We start from the raw sequence: 16,687 nt of genomic DNA, 5'->3' as shown, positions 1-16,687 counted from the left end.
GCACGAAGAAAGTAAGGATTAACTTTGGTCTGGACTTCTGCAAACTTTAAAAACAAATTAGTTCTGTTTATCACGTTATTAAAACCAAATCAGGTAAATCAGGTAGAGCTCTTTTAAAAGGTGAAGTGAAGCGTTGTAATAGAAGTAAAGGCCAGTAATGATTATCTGAAGGCGTGTAAACTGACAGCTGACTGGTCGGAGCTTTAAGCCTGACTCTGTGTTTCGTGCCGTCTCAGCTCTCCACAATTTGAGTGATGGGCGGTGAAGTTTGTGCAAAGTTTGGCCGCGGGGCAAAAGGGGCAGATATATGTCAAAATCGAGACAGGGCTTCAACGAGATATAGGACTGGAGAAGGTTTATACAGTACTTTTGTCTTTAAACTTCAACTTAAAGGAGATGTGTTGTGCTTTTTACAGAAAATGTATTTTGTAATTGTATTTATAATTTGGGGTACGTCTCTGTTTACCCGGGACAGTCCCAGTTTTGAGCCCTGTGTCCCTTGTCCCAGCAGATTTATCCAAAACCAGTGATTTGTCCCAGTTTTATACAAGAAATGTCCCAGGTGTCCCTATTTTTGGACCAATTTCAAACCTGCCAACAGTAAAGAGAGGCATACATTGTCATTTGTTTAGGTAAAATACAGAAAAGCTGCTCAAAAATCACCAAAACACAATGAAAATGTGACTATACTGACTCACATGATAGGCATGAATTGTACAAACATTTTTCCTTAATCACCCACTTGTTTGACAATTTTATTATTGCCAACAACCCCAAATCCAGCCTGATTCATCAGCCGGTTTCACTTCGTGGAAACCGTCTGACCTCACAGCATTAGGATTCGTTTTTTCTTTTTATTTAACCAATCGCTGCTATTTGGTCATGACATATGTAACGCGCCAAATCCCGTAGGAAGAAGGGCGATAATGTCTTTCCCCTTGATAAAATTCACCAAACATTCTCTTTGTTCCGGCTTTAAATCCTCGATCTCGGAATCGTTGCCAACACAGAATGTCTGTCTTCGTCTACATCCATCTCGACCGTTTTGTTTACTGTTGTGCCTGTTCCACAAAAGGGACACAGACAGACGCTTGAGTTTGACGTCATGGCTTCACAGCTCTTCACTGATTGGTCGGTGCGCGGTCTACAACTTCTGAGGTTCTTGCAAACCGTCTAGTGTATTCTGATCCTGACCTAGTCGCTGGAGAGAAATGAAATGGAGCGGAGGCACTAGGTGGCGCCAGCCTGGCTACTTCAAACCAGTGGGGTCACAGTTTTTTATTTTGAAATTCTGGTCACCCTAGGTACATTTCACTTAAATAAAAAGTGAAATTCAGTTTTGTGTTTTGCTAAAGTAATTACATATTGACAAGGGAGATGTAAAGAATTATTTATGCACAATATATTCGAAAACGAGAATAAACAGTGTTCTAACAATAGTAGCAGTAAAGCAGCTGACTACTGAATTCTTTTTTATCGACTTCTAAGTAAGTTAAAGTTGTCCAGTGTGATAAAATACTCACTGAAGTCCAAGTACTGCTCCTTCTTATAATGCCCGAACAGTGTGGTGAGTAGTAGGCGTCTATAATCTAGTGTGATTCTCTACTGAAATGGCACCAATTATTAATAAAACGATATTTGTTTTGTTGAGAAGCAAACTCATAACCATATTTGCGCAATAAAACGTAGTTAATTTACCTTCTGAAAAGCATTAGTATGCCGGAAATTACATACTAGAGTAAAATATTTGTCTCGAATGTTTCACAGTGTGGCATTAAACCTCTTTATCATCATGGAGACCAAACCAGACCAAGTTACAGGCCAGATCTGTGGAGAGGCGACCCCGTTCACAATGAGAAAGCCTGTTTTTCTAGGTATTTTCGAGCTATAAAACCATCTGTAACGTAATAAATGTAAACTAGAGCTGTTTAAAGTCATACTGTGGAACATTCCAGGCAGAGCAGTGACATAAGTTACAAAGTGCACATTTAAACTTCAAATTTGCCCTATACACAAGAAATCTTTTGAAAGCTCATATGACTTGGTGCAGTTTTAAGCTGAAAGGACTCTGAGTGTTAACCGTGAGCTTAAGACGTGGCACATTTACCTTTTTACTTCTGTGTCGGCCTTGAACGTAACAAAAGAGGAGCGCTAATTGACACAAGAGCCCCTCGCACTGATAAGACAGAATTTACATCTCAAAGGTGTGCATTATTTGTAAAAAGAACAAGTACAAAGGAGTCCACTCTAGTGTCCTTGGATGGTCCCTGTTTACTCAAAAGACTCCACTGAACTGTCTCCGAAGAATTAGATAGCCAAAGAATTAAGAGTTGAGAGGCGAAAGCAAGGATGAACTGCTGATAATGTTTTTTTTTTTAAGCATTAAAAACACTGAAGACGATCTTAAATGTCCTATGTTACGCAAAACGGACTCTTGTGAGCTTTAACTCTTTCCCCCATGAAGACGACATTTGATGACCCCCTTGTTTCCTTAATGACGTGTTTTGACACCTCCGCTGTATCACTAAAGACGTGATTTGACGACCATTAGAAACGGCTCGGTGGGGGCTATTACAAACCATACCAGGCTGACCAACAGGATTCAAGGATACGTTTTTTGCAGATTCTTTCCAAAGTTAATCGAAGTAGTGACGATTGTAACTTCCGGAAAAAACACAACACGAAACACGTACAATTGAAAGATTGCGGTGCTGCGGCGCACAGTTTTAGAAATAATGAGGAGCGGATGTATTTTATGGATAAGTTAAAAGAAAGTGACTTTTATAGATTTCAAAGTGACGATGAAGTTGATTATAAAGTGGAAAACAGCGATAGAGACGGACTTTCGAAGAGTGAAACTTATTTAGATGAGAATGTTGGTGATGCTTCTGTGTGGAGTCCTGCGATATCCGAACAAACTATCCGGGACTTTATACTGGATTATGAACCAAAATTGCCCTGAAATCTGGATGTTGCTCAGGCGAGTCCTTTGAAATATTTCAGTCTTTTTTTCAAGATACGATGTAGGACAGAAGCGCTACAGAAACAAATGCTTATGCAGAGCTCTGCACACGAGAAAGTAAACAAGATGACAAATACTGAACACCCACTGATGGGGAAGAGTTTTATTAATAAAAATCTAAATTAGGTCCACACAGGTGTACAACAGGTAAAAACAGATGTACACTTTGCTATACTGTATCTGGTGATATGAAATCTGTTTAAAATATATTTGGCAAAGTATTAAAAATGTTTAATGGATATAGTACTCATATCAGATGATGAATGTAATTTTTTGTTTTTGATTTTGCACCTGACCAGGTAAACTCTCATTTTCAGTGAGCTGTTATAAACCTGTAAATGAGTTGAGTCACATTTAAACATCCATAAATGAAGAGTTCAGAGTCTAAGGTTTCCAGAGATACCAAATATGTCTGCTTCAATTAAGTTCATAAGTGTGAAAATCATTTATAATCACTCGTGGAAGTCTGTTTTCTTTTATGCAGTTATGCTCTATGGGTAGAACTAGTCATATATGCATGGTTTGTTCCTACTAGGCGTCCAAGGGGGAAAGAGTTAAGCATGTTAGAATGTTGTTACCTCCTCAAAAACATTTCTGGAACTGTGTTTTATTTCATTGAGTGCGTATACATGCACATCAGTATAACGGTTATGATTGGGTATTTTGAGTATCCCAGTTTCGTTGTGGGGCATGTAGACGCAGTGCCCCGGGTTCAGTATCCCGAATAAGCCAGTACCCGGTTATGAGAAACCGGGATACTGTAGCTGGGATATTCTGATAGTAACCGGGATACTGTGGCATGTATAAGTAGTATCCTGGTAAATAAAGAGCTGCACTAAACCTGCACACGTATGATCTCTGAAAAGTTAAACATGAACCATCTCCAACACAATAGAAGCACAGAACAGACTCACCATCAGCAGGACATCACACATTCTTGACCTTTAGTCTGACAGAAGCTTAACCACATCAGCATGGATTGAGCTGTTTTTTTTTCTTATGGTTTATGCAAATTAGCCATTTGGTTTTAAGTTTTGTTTTTGTAAAATGTAAACAAATGTGTGCAAAGCTGAAATTTGTTATCAAACGGGCTGATGTGGTTCTATTCATAGTTTTGTTAGCCTCCACAAAATATCGCAACGTGAGATGTATATCATGAAAATACCATACCAAGAGATTTGGAATTGCTACATCCCTAATCGTGAGCTTTCCCACAATATGTGACTATGTCGTATCATGAGACTTGGACATCGTTACACCCCTAAGTATGATGCCTTTCCACTTTTCCCAATAGCAGTACTTTAAATGTTCTCTATTACCTTAACCTCTTTCCTCCAAGTGCTCGCTGATGGAGAAGAAGGGTTCAATTCACTTCTGTTTATTGAATACACTTTAAAATATTGAATAACAAAGCAGCAGGGTTCAAGTACCTGTCCCTGATCTAATACAAAACCCAGGATGCGCCGCTCTCGTTCCTCTTTCTGTCCTCTTTTTATAGTCTTTCTCTTCCTAGTCTAATATTGAGGTTTCTAGCCTTTTTTTTTGGGTTGCATCCAGGTGTTGTCGTCTTCTTATTGGTCCACACAGTTCCTCGCAGAGTTGTCTTCTCCTCATGCCATCTTTTCACCTTTCACCCAGTCCGCACAGTCTGTTACACATGAGAGAAAGTATATTGCACAAAGAGGAAGTAGCATCACATTGACCTTTATCCGACTCCATTCTTTGCAGCTTTGCACTGTTTACCCGACTGTCTAGTTTCTATTCTTTTCCGACTTCATGTTCATATTATTTGATTAACAACCTTTAAGCAATCATAATGTAATCCTAAAACAGACACATAATATCTAACATGAACCATAACAAGGCTGGCATGGCATGCAAACAGAGCAGTTTCAGTTTAATACCCTCCCTTTAGGGCAGGACATATCTAGCTCAGAGCAGAATAAATTCTAGCTCCTCAGACCAGAGTTTCCAAGTTCTTCTGTTTTTGTAAAATCGCTTTCAAAATGTGAGTTGGGGGCAGACCTGTCGACGGAAATTTGGGAGCCTGGGGCAAGACACCTCACATGGGCCCCCTATAATATAAATTACCATATTTTTGGAGTACTGAAGTATTGTATAAGTCGTACCAGCAAAAAATGCGTAATGAAGAAGAAAAAAATCATATATAAGTTGCACCGGACTATAAGTCGCACTTTTTGGGGGAAATTTACTTTAGAACAGGGGTCTCAGACTTGCGGCCCAGGGGCCAACTGCGGCCCTTGAAAGGATTTTTTGCGGCCCTCCACTTAATTCCAAAGAATAATGTCAGTGCGGCCCACGGTAGATGTACACACAATCCCACCCCCTACCGCGGGCGTAGCCAGGTTTCAACCAGCAAGGAGTAGGCAAAAGAAGAAGAGTAGACGTATTAGTTTAAACTTACGTTCTGAATACATGTTCATGTTCTCAACTGTTATTAAAGATTATTAGAGTGTGTTGCGTGTTGTTCTTTCTCTCTCTCTCTCTCTCTCCCTCTCTTTTTTTTCGTGCCTACAGCTATTTATCGAATACTCAATGCAGCCCAGCCTCACTCAGACTTTATCTAATGTGGCCCCCAGGTAATTTGAATTTGAGACCCCTGCTTTAGAAAATCAGAGACCAAGAGAACAACAGGCTGAATCAATGTCTGGTATGTTAACGTCATATATGAACAGTTATTCGTAAACTGAGCGCCGCTTCCTCTTCTGTGTAGCTGTCGTCAGACTCAGCATCAGTTCCAGTTAGAATTATTCTGGCCTTTCTGAATCCCGACAGGATGGTTTCGGTGTCACTGAAGTCCAGGCTTTGTCGATTCCTTCAGTGACTTCCAGGAAAGTTGCATGGTGCCCCTTCCCGGTGTCACAAGTTTCTCGCTCACTCCACTTTCTGCTGCTCGATTACTGTTTTTGGCTACATATTTTTCTACTTGCAGCAGGATAGCGTCTCTTTCGGCAGGAGACATGCACAGTAGAGTGAAGTGACAAATGGTACAGGAGTAATAGGAGTAGCAGAAACTGTCACACAAGCCAAAAGCGCCCTCTCGTGGCTGTAGTTGAAAATTGTGAAACTGAAAGTGAAAATTGTAATATATAAGTTGCAAGACCACCCAAACCATGGAAAAAAGATCCAACTTAGAGTCAGAAAAATACGGTAATAGGAAAACCCTGGGACCCGGGACAACTGCCCTGGTCCTGAGTTGTGTTTTTTTTTAGCCTTACACTTGAGCTCCTCTTTCACGTAGTAAAAGACGTGGTTTTCAGCGTTTATACTTAGACTTAGACTTTATTGATCCACGAGGGAAATTACTTGGACACAGTAGCTCACCTATCACATTATATTACAAAAACAAAGAGTTAAAAATAGAAGGTTTGAAGTTTCACAGACGTAGACTAAGTACTGACTGAAATACAGTACGTGACCATAAAACAACAAAGAGCTCAACGGAAGGAAAGGGGCAGGCTCGTTTTGTCTTCATATCTGCTCCTTTTCTCGCTTCTTCTTTCAAATCATGGAAATTCCTTCTATTATTTACATTATCTACATTATGTATTGTTATTCATATACTATTGTGCATATTCATGAGTGGAACAAGTAAAAAATTTAAATGAAAAAGGTGATTTTAGATGACCAAGAAACTGCCCGCTGTAAAATATGTTCTCTCTCGCCAACGCCTTTATTCAAAGCTTCTTTAGTTTCTCAAAATCCCAGTTTACACCAGAACTCATATCCGCAGTTGTCTATCTTCAGTATTTGGCCTTAAGCGACTTTAAGTATTTGTTACACGGGTCAGATCTGCGTCTAATTTGATCCGGAGAGCTATATCACACCTCCCACGTAACTACATCCCTTTCCTCTCAGGGTCCCACTCGAGCTGTGGACCTGCTCCAGCCCGATCCATCCATCACGCAAAAACTCTTTATCTGCTCCTTAGAAAAGATAAAATAAAAATAAAAACTGATGTGTTTTTGTGCAAACACCGAGAGGATGAACTTTTAGAGAACTTTTTAAACTGGACAGAATGGGCTTACTTAAAAAGAATTACCGTGTTTTCCGTACAATAAGTCGCTCTGGAGTATAAGTTGCACTTTTTGGGGGAATTTTATTTTCAGGAACAGACTTGCTTTGTCTGGAATGTTTCACAGTGTGGCATTAAACCTTTTTATCTTCATGAAGACCAAACCAGACCAAGTTACAGGCCAGATTTGTGGAGAGGCGTCCCTACTCAGAGTCAGAATGCCTGTTTTTCTAGGAATTTTTGAGCTATAAAACCTGTAATTTAATGAGTAAAGTAGACTTGTTTAATGTCATACTGTGGAATATTTCAGGCACAGCAATAACGTATCCATAGAAACAAGCAGGTGAAGGACCCCCAACTAAAAAGTTACACACTGCACCTTTAACTCTAGATTTGCGTTCAGCCTTACTGACTTCAAACTACAGTGAACCTCACAATAAGAGACCTTTTCTGTTGAAATCTCATTCCATCTTTCAGCTTTTTCTATTTTCTTTTTTAGAATTGATTTTTCATTTTCCTTATCTATTGTCCTCTCACATTCTGACTCTTTTGCCTGTGTTTTCACTCTCAGATCTGCCCATTGTGAACCTGACAGTGGAGCCTCAGCCTGTTCTGGAGGGAAACCTCGTCCGATTCCTGTGCAGAGCCAAGGCCAACCCCCCGGTCATCTACTACAGGTACGCAAATATCTGCTCTGACCTTAGCTGTGCTGTTTGATAGGTGGAAGAAGTACTCAGTTTTGTTACTTAAGTAAAAGTACAGATACTGGAGCAAAAAAACAACAAAACAATTCTAGCAAAGGTAAAACACATGAACAAATCTTTTCCCAAATCCCGTAGGAAGAAGTGCAACGTCTTTCCTCTTGACAAAATTCACCAAATATTCTCTTTGTTCTGACTTTCAATCCTCGATCTCGGGACTCGTTGCCAACACAGAATGTCTGTCTTCGTCCGCTTCGACCGCTTTGTTTACTGTTGTGCTGAACCACAAAAGTGACCCAGGCGCTTGAGTTTGATGTCATGGCTTCACAGCTCTTCACTGATTGGCCGGTGCATGGTCTATAACTTCCATGGTTCTTGCAAACTGTCTAGTGTATTCTGATTCCTGACCTAGTCGCTTGGAGAGAAAAGAAATTGAGCGGAGGCACTAATAACTAATAGGCCACTATCAAACTTTGCAAACTCTTTTTCTTGTAGTTGCACCAAAGATGTGCATTATAAAAGGGCAGAAACATTTAAAAAGTGCAATTTTGACATCACTGTAGCACATGGAGAACTTACAGACAAGCATATTGGCCTGACCGTAAAGCTTACACTCTCTATCACTGTCTCTAACATCTGAGAGGTCAATGGTGACATAATGTCCAAGATATTTGACCTCATCTGTGAGTTGGAGGGCACTCCCGCACAGAGAGCAAACAGGAAAAGATAGCTTTTGCCCTCTTTTGAGAGTATTGTACTTAACACGCTCTCGTTGGGGTCACATAGACCTGAAGAAACTTTTTTTTGTCCATCCCACTCTCTTGGGGCGGGTCAGTCAGACCCAAAAATACATTTCTGGCTTTGGGTCCCTTTTTGTGGTACAGCACAACAGTAAATTTTCTCAAGTTCCTGATCCCAATTCCCGAGATAGAGGATTTTGACTCTCTGCTTTGTTTGCTCTTGTGCCGGCAGTTACTTAGACACCACCAAGTGTTCTGGCGCATTACATACGTCACACTAAATAGCAGCGATTGGTTAAATTTAAAAAAGTACCCACCTACCATCAAGCAAACAAATCCTAATGCTGCGAGGTCAGATGGTTTCCACGAAGTGAAACTGGCTGAGGAATCAGGCTAGTAGATAATGCCATCTAGACGGAGAACAGAGCTGTTATCACCAACAGAGCCAAAATCCGCATGTTTCCAAACATTTGCCTGTTTTGTGACGTAAGCGTGAATGGAACCCATAGTATCGGAATCGGTGCCTTAACTGAAAACGTGGATCAGTGCGTCTCTAACTACCCTCGGCGTAGGTAGGAAAACAGAAAGCCAATCATCGCAGGCACCAGATGGAAAGTGACAAAAGTGACAGAGCTTGTATTGCCCGTGAGTACTAGCGCAGCCCTGTCCACCTCTGTGACAGAATCCTTTACAGCGTGGTTAAGAAGCAGACAGCAGCTCCCCCTCTCACCCTCCTCTGCTCCTGTCTCACACGCTGTAAATGAGCCTAACCTTGGGCTGTTAACAGAGCTCAGCAGCTGGCACCTGGTACGAACAGACGGACAACCAGCCCCGCGCAACCACCCCCACCTACCGTCCCGCCCACCATCTCCCTCACTTTACAGAGGTCTCAGGCCACAGATCCTTTATAAAATGTTTACTGTGGATGGAAGCAATAAACCAGGAAAAAGCAGGAATAAATCCGGAATAAATCTTGGTCTGGACTAAACTAGAACTACTACATTCCTGAACTAAACCAAGACTATAGTTGGACTTGCATGGAATCCAGAACACACACTTCTTAAGCACTTTAAGATGTGAATTTGGTCAGCTCAGTTCATAGGGTGTGATTGTCAGGTGGATTAGCCAGGGACGACACACAGTCTGTTGTATTAAAACAAATGTGGCTGTTTACGAAGAAAAAAACTGAAGGGACTGAAGAACTTTGAGGATTTCTGCAGAATCATTGAGCAAAACACCAAACTCTGAAATCTGAGGTGAGAGAAAAGTAATTTAGTTCGTAAGTTATATGCGATAAAGGAGCTCCTTCATTCACATGCATCACTAAAGAAAAACAATATAACTCATATGACTTTATATAGTAAGGTTATATGGGGCCTTATCTAGTACTTTTTACTGCATGATTCTGAAACTCTGTCTTGATAAAGCCAATATCAATTATGCTATGTTCAGACTGCAGGGTTTAATGCTCAATTTTGATTTTTTTGTTAAATCAGACTTTTTTGCGAGGTCGTTCACATTTCCAATTAAATGTGACTTGTATTTGATCTTCAGTGTGAACTTTAAACACCCCAAATGTGTCCCGCATGTGCATTGGAGGACAAGGCGACATCACATGTAGCGAGTGTGCTCAGTGTTTATCGAAGTCGCCTAAACGCTGGGCATGCCTCCCAAACTACGGTCCAGTTCTCCGTAAAATGGGCAGGTTACACGTCCACGGACGCTTTGTTTGTTTGAGTCTTTAATCTCCCTGTATTTGGCTTGCAGGCTATTTTTGTTGACATTAGAGCCAGGACCGCATGTAGCCACGCTCGGGACATTTCTTTGGCAATCATTTAAAAAAACACCCGGTTCCAATAAGATAAGACTCCTCCAATTTATCATGAATACAGCGACCTCCCCAAATATTAATTAACTCGCTAACCTCACTTTTCCTCCATTGACTAGACTCCGAGCCTGACGTGTAGGTGGGATGAATGTGACCTGGCTGTTGCATGTCAAAATTCGCATGTGAAAAAAATGGATTTGGGTCACTTCAGTTTGCAGCCTGAACGTAGCCTCAGTGAGTGAGTTAGTTATTTCAAACCTTACAATTCATTTAACAACATAACAGTACAGACACAGATTCAGACGTGTGGTTTGAAAAGGGGGTGGACGAAGCAAAGTTTATACATTTCCAGTCCCCTCTCACACTTCACAGAACAACACTTCAACTATTCATTAGACTAGTATGTTATACATGACTAGACAAGACAAAACAAAACAAATGTTCACACACTCATCTAGACACCACACTGGCCCAACACTCTCTGACCCTACACCTCCGTCCCGCTGACGTCACGCTCTGTGCTGCGGGCATCAGGTGTTTTTTCGTAGTTTCTCTATTAAATAGCTTTTTAAACTGAACTAGGTGCCTACACACTCTTAGTTCTTTTGAAAATCCATTCCAGAGATTACCTCCACGTACTGAGATGCACATTGACTTTAAAGTAGTTCTAAATTTTGGCTGATCAAATTGTGTATTACCTCTAAGTTTGTAGTTATGATGAGCATTTCGATCTTGAAATAAATACTTTAAATTAGCTGGAAGAGAGTTGATAGATGCCCTGAACATAATTTGAGCTGTTTAAAACTTTACCAGATCATGAATTTTTAAGTCTGATGATGTTAAAAACAAGTGAGTTTGTTGGATGCAGATCGTGGACCTTGCGAGCAATCCTAATGGCTCTCTTTTGCAGTGAAATTAAGGGCAGTAAATGAGTCTTATAGCAGTTTCCCCACACCGTAACACAATCATTTAAATAAGACATAACAAATAAATGATACAGTAACAGTAGTGCTTTCTGGTTTAGTAAATGACTTGATCTTTTCATCACTCCCACACATTTAGCAACTTTTAGCCGCAAGTAACTTAACTTATATAAGGTTTCCATGACATTTTCTCATCTCTTATTATTCCCAAAAATACATTTTGTTCAGCTCTATCAATACATGTGTTAGCAATGGTTATTTGGACAGGTATTTTACAATTTCCAAAGAACACGACTTTAGTATTTTTCTTTTTTAATTCAATGATAATTTATTTATATCAAACCATTGTTTAGCTTATTCTTTTACACAGTTACTTGAGCCAAAAGCTGCTTCAAATTCTCCCCTGGACATATAATTTTAGTATCGTCAGCAAAAAGTACAAATTTCATTCATGTCATTAATGTACATTATGAATAGTGTAGGCCCCAATATGGAACCTTGAGGTACCCCACAAGTTATGTCCCTAAACCCATTTTTGTCAGTCCTCGAATGCCATAATCTCCCAGTTTATTTCTTAAAATATGATGATCAGTAGTACTGAAGGCCTTTTAATCAATAAATATCACAATTATATCTATATTTTTTCAGTGCCTTCTGAAATTGCCTGACAACAGCTGCAACAGCCCTAACCCGGACTTTATTTACTTTTCATATTTTTTTCTAGGCCTCACTGTTGGTTTTATTCATGCACTACGGTAGAAAGCATCAAATTAGGGGAGTATAAGTGTTTAAATCAGCAGTACTTATGGTCAAGATCATTATATATTTGACTCTTGACACTTGGTTCTCAAAATCTAATTTATTCTTCTAGGTTTTCTTTAGAGACAGCCTTTTATTAGACTGATTTATTGCTCTTGTACTGTAACGAAATTGAGAAGCCTTAGTCTAGTCTCTTCTTCACACTATGGGGTATCAGATTGGTATCGGTATCGGTATTGACGAGTACACTAAGGCCAAGTATTGGTATCAGTTCCCAAAAAATAGTATCGGAACAACACTAATTGGACCCTCAACCTATTAATTTATATTTATGTGAAGCTTCTTGCCCCAGGTCCCCAAATTTATGTCTTTAATCATTGTAATATTATGTCGACACACTACGGCTTGAACTGAAAAAAATGCAAAACTAAAATGTGTTTCTTATAACGTTAAATGTAAAAAAAAAATCACATTGTTTATTTAACTATTACAATATTTTTTCTGACTATAAGTCGCTCCAAAGTATAAGTTACACCAGCCAAAAAATGTGTAATGAAGAAGAAAAAAACATATATAAATCACACTGGACTATAAGTCACACTTTTTGGAACTGACGTTTCATCTTGAAAGACAAGTTCTAGTAATAACAAAGGAACAGAAAACAACAGACTAAGAACATATGAACAGTTCTTCAGATAACTGTAGCATAAACAACAGAACAAGTTGATCAAACTCTCCATCTCACTCCAAATAAATACAACTAAATTCATTCAATTCTTCATCTTCTGTGTCACTTTTGAGCAAGTCCATGACCTTCGGAGGTAAACAGAGCAGCGTTTCCACTTCTGTGTATTCCGGTCTTTCTGAATCCCAACAGGATGGTTTCGGTGTCACTGAAGTCCAGGCTTTGCCGATCCATCCAGTGACTTCCAGGAAAATTTCATGACCCACCGCGCCGGTGTTACAAGTTTTCCTCTCACTCCAAACTTTCTTTCTGCTGCTCGATTATCGCTTTCAGCTGGATATTTCACTACTTGCATCTTGTAATCTGCAAAATATGATTTTCTTTTAATATACAAGTTGCATCTGAGTATAAGTCTCAGGACCACCCAAACCATGAAAAAAAGTGTGATTTATTGTCTGAAAAATACAATACTATATACAGTTGTGTCACATCTAACAGTATAGGCCATATCATAGTGCTTTTGACTCCCACTTTTCATACTTCTTTTCGTGTCCTTGGGCAAGACACTCCGCCGCCCCACCACACTCATCCGTCATTTGTTTTTCGTGACTCTAAAACTTTTGACAGCTTCGTAACTGAGTGAATAAGAGACTAATAGAAAAGAATCACAAATGTAATCCTTTATTAGTCACCAGTCATTGGTCTCTTAATCAAACGCAGTAGTCGGGAACAGAGCCATCCGTCAAAATAACTACACATATTTATTCTATTTTATTTATTCTGCCGCAGTCTAGTTCAGTTCATTTAGTTTATATTGAAGTTTGGTGATTTTGACAGCTCTGTGATCTGTAATTACACACCTCCAAATGGAAGTCTCCCTGCGTATGACGGCTCTTGTATGTAAATCAGAATGCATTTGTTTGAAAATGTTTATAATGCCTGTTTTCTAATCAGCAGACTTTATATTTGACAAGTTGACGAGGAAGTGAAAATTACACCGAAGCGAAACTGTCCATTACTCATTGTCCTCAAAGGAAAAGGTCGCGCTGTAAACACATCTTTGCAAACAAACCAAAGAATGCATGAATAATTATTTTAAAAAGTTGTTGTGCAAGTTAGACTGACTGATGCTGAGATCAAAGTATGTGTTACTTGACTAGAGGTACATTCATATTAAGAAAAACTGTGTGGACGACCATAAATTCTATAGTTATATAGTTAAAAACAAATCAGTAATGACAGTTATGAAAAACAACTTAAGAATCCTGTATATTTAGTGGAGCTAAACTTTAAGCTTTACCATCATTTTAGATTTTCAACATTACATTTTAGGCACTTTTTAAAATTGTTTACAATTCGTGCCGTGTGCAAAAACACTGGGTATACCAACTGTGTAACATGCATAAGCAATGTAAACCAGAAATGATAACATCTAACTGAAAACTAGAGCTTAAATAAAACTAAAAAAAGTTTAAAAATGCTATCAGTAATTTTATTTATTTATTTTTTTAGAGACTGATGTAAATGTTTGTTTTATGTTTTAATGAATGATGTTGAGTGTTTAATTGTTTTAACTCCCCTTCCCTTGGCTGCTCTGGCATGCCCAGGCCAACATTGTAAATAAGAATTTGTTCTTAATGTTTTGCCTGGTAAAATAAAGGTTAAATAAAAAAAATAAATAAAATAATAATGATAATCCCTCTAAAATAAAGGTCCTCACTCAGCCCTCTCTGGCACATCAGCAACACAAAAACATGCAACTGAAAAAAATAGTCCAGATTGGAGAAGTTGTATTCAATTACTGGAGAGAATTGTACTTGAAAATCCACAGTTTTAAAAAGATTTAGAGAAGCAAAATTCAAGTATTGATATTTTGGACAGAGCTGGTGATCCTGCCGGAGCAAGTTACAGGTCAGATCTGTGGAAAAGCAACCTTGCTCACAATAAGAATTTTATGCTTTTGAAGGTATTAAAACACCTGTAAGTGAATAAATACAAGATAGAGAGTTTAATGTCATACTGTGGAACATTTTAAGCGAGGCAAACACATCTCTATTGATACATATACAGGTGACAGACCCATGCTAGAAAAGTTACGTAGTGTACCTTTATACTGATGTGTGTATTGCCTTTTTTGTTTTTAATAAGATCAACATAGTCACACTACAGAGCATATGTTGAGTTTAAAAGCATTTAAAAGTAGTTTAAATGCCAAATCCACCTTTATGAACTTGTAACCGTGATAACAGTGTCCTCTCATCATTACTCAAAGATTTAGTTTGGTTCATGCATTTTTGAGTAATCATGAATCCAAAATGTCTGTTTTAACCTACCCCCTATCTCCCCCTACTATTCATACTACTTCAAAAATGTTATCTAACTATTTTTCAACAAAAGAACTCTGTACATTAAAAGCTGCATTGTGTAACTTTTTTGGTGGAGGGATCCGTCAAATACTAGTCTGTTATTTCTTTGACTGCAATGTTCCACAGTAAAAGTATTAAACCTTTCTGTCTTCATGGAGACCAAACCGGACCAAGCTACAGGTCCGATCTGTGGAGAGGCGACCCCGCTCACTCAGAATGAATGTTTTTCCAACTATTTTTGAGCTATCAAACCACCTGTAATGTAATAAATGTAAAGTGGAGCTGTTTAAAGTCACACTGTGGAACATTCCAGACAAAGCAATGACATGTCCTTAGAAAGAAGCAGGTGACGGACCCTCAACCAAGCTGTTTTAGAGCAATATTTCAGTTTACAATTAACATAATGTGAAATAATTGACTAATTTTTATGTCAAATCTTTAATACAAAAAGCACAGAATGTTTTTTTCACAGACACTGATAACAATATAATGTACTGTACGACTTTGTTTCACCTCCATTACCAAAGTAAAACTCCAAAAACTATTTAAAAATGTTAAAAGGAAAAAGATTTCGATGGAGCCCACATGCACCATCTGTCCATCTGACCTGCTCGCTCCCCTCTTATTACATCTACAGTCTCTAACAGCCGCTGTGTGCTGGGGCAAACTTTCTATACAACTTAAATAATAATTAAGTAGTTTCACTTTAATAAAAAACTGAATATAACTAAAACCAAATGGGGTACAACTATAAATGATTAAAGACGCCGTACCTGATTTAAAAAACAGAATATGATTTTAGAACTATTTGCAGTGGTCCAAAGTTATTCCTCATTTACCTTCTGCGTTCAGAGCGTCCTAATTATTCACAGTGATGAGTTTATAAACGCTTTTCACAACTTTCAGAGACCAGAGATTATCAGACAATAAAATTCATTCCAATTAGTATTTTTCAAATTATTTTTTAAGCGGCAAAAACACTTGAAACTGATTAAAGAGCAGCAGCACCAAGACGATTTGTACCTAGGACCCAGAGATTTGTGCTACACCCCTGGTTACAAAACACATTTGACTAGTTAAGATAATTATATTTAAGAATTCACACACATTATTTTCTCCTAATTTGGCGTTTTTTAAGGTTTAGGTTTAAAATTTTACTTTCTAGTTGATAAGATAAAACATTAAGATAAAAATAATGATAAGAAATGTCTTGAAATCATGTTTAAAGTATCAGAAAAATGTGTTTTGTAAGTATAAATTATACCTAACCTTTGATCAGAATTCACTCTATAGTGAGTGACATGTTATCAGTGTGTCATATTTTTCAACTTTTCTTCACAAATTGGTGATTGGTGTAAAACTATAATTCATATTTACAACAGGACGTCGTGGTACTCGAGACCCGTCTTGGTCTTGAGACTGGTCTTGAGAACATTTTTTTAATGATCTTGGTCTCGTCTCGGACTCGACCGCATTTGGACTTGGTCTTGTCTCGGTCTCGACGGTGCTTGGGCTCAGTTTGTCTCGAACTCGAGGTCCGAGTGCGATCTTATTTCATTATAGCCACTACTGTCGGCAACTTGTAGCGGTGCGCATCTGGAGCCTGCGGACACTATGCAGCACATAT

General features: G+C 38.7%; 1 protein-coding gene across 1 annotated transcript in view; it reads left to right on the top strand.

Moving 5' to 3' along the window:
- The window catches only part of LOC110156406 (kin of IRRE-like protein 3), a 319,679-nt gene that overhangs the window by 171,169 nt on the left and 131,823 nt on the right, over nucleotides 1-16,687 (top strand). Inside the window, exon 6 of the mRNA XM_055148711.1 lies at nucleotides 7,630-7,735. Coding sequence (XP_055004686.1) covers nucleotides 7,630-7,735 — 106 coding nt within the window. The remainder of the gene's footprint in view (nucleotides 1-7,629; nucleotides 7,736-16,687) is intronic.

The sequence above is a fragment of the Boleophthalmus pectinirostris genome, unplaced genomic scaffold (genome assembly GCF_026225935.1).
Source record: "Boleophthalmus pectinirostris isolate CB_2022bp ecotype Guang Dong unplaced genomic scaffold, ASM2622593v1 HiC_scaffold_12, whole genome shotgun sequence".
Lineage (NCBI taxonomy): Eukaryota > Metazoa > Chordata > Actinopteri > Gobiiformes > Gobiidae > Boleophthalmus > Boleophthalmus pectinirostris.
This window is presented reverse-complemented; position numbering and strand designations above follow the sequence as displayed.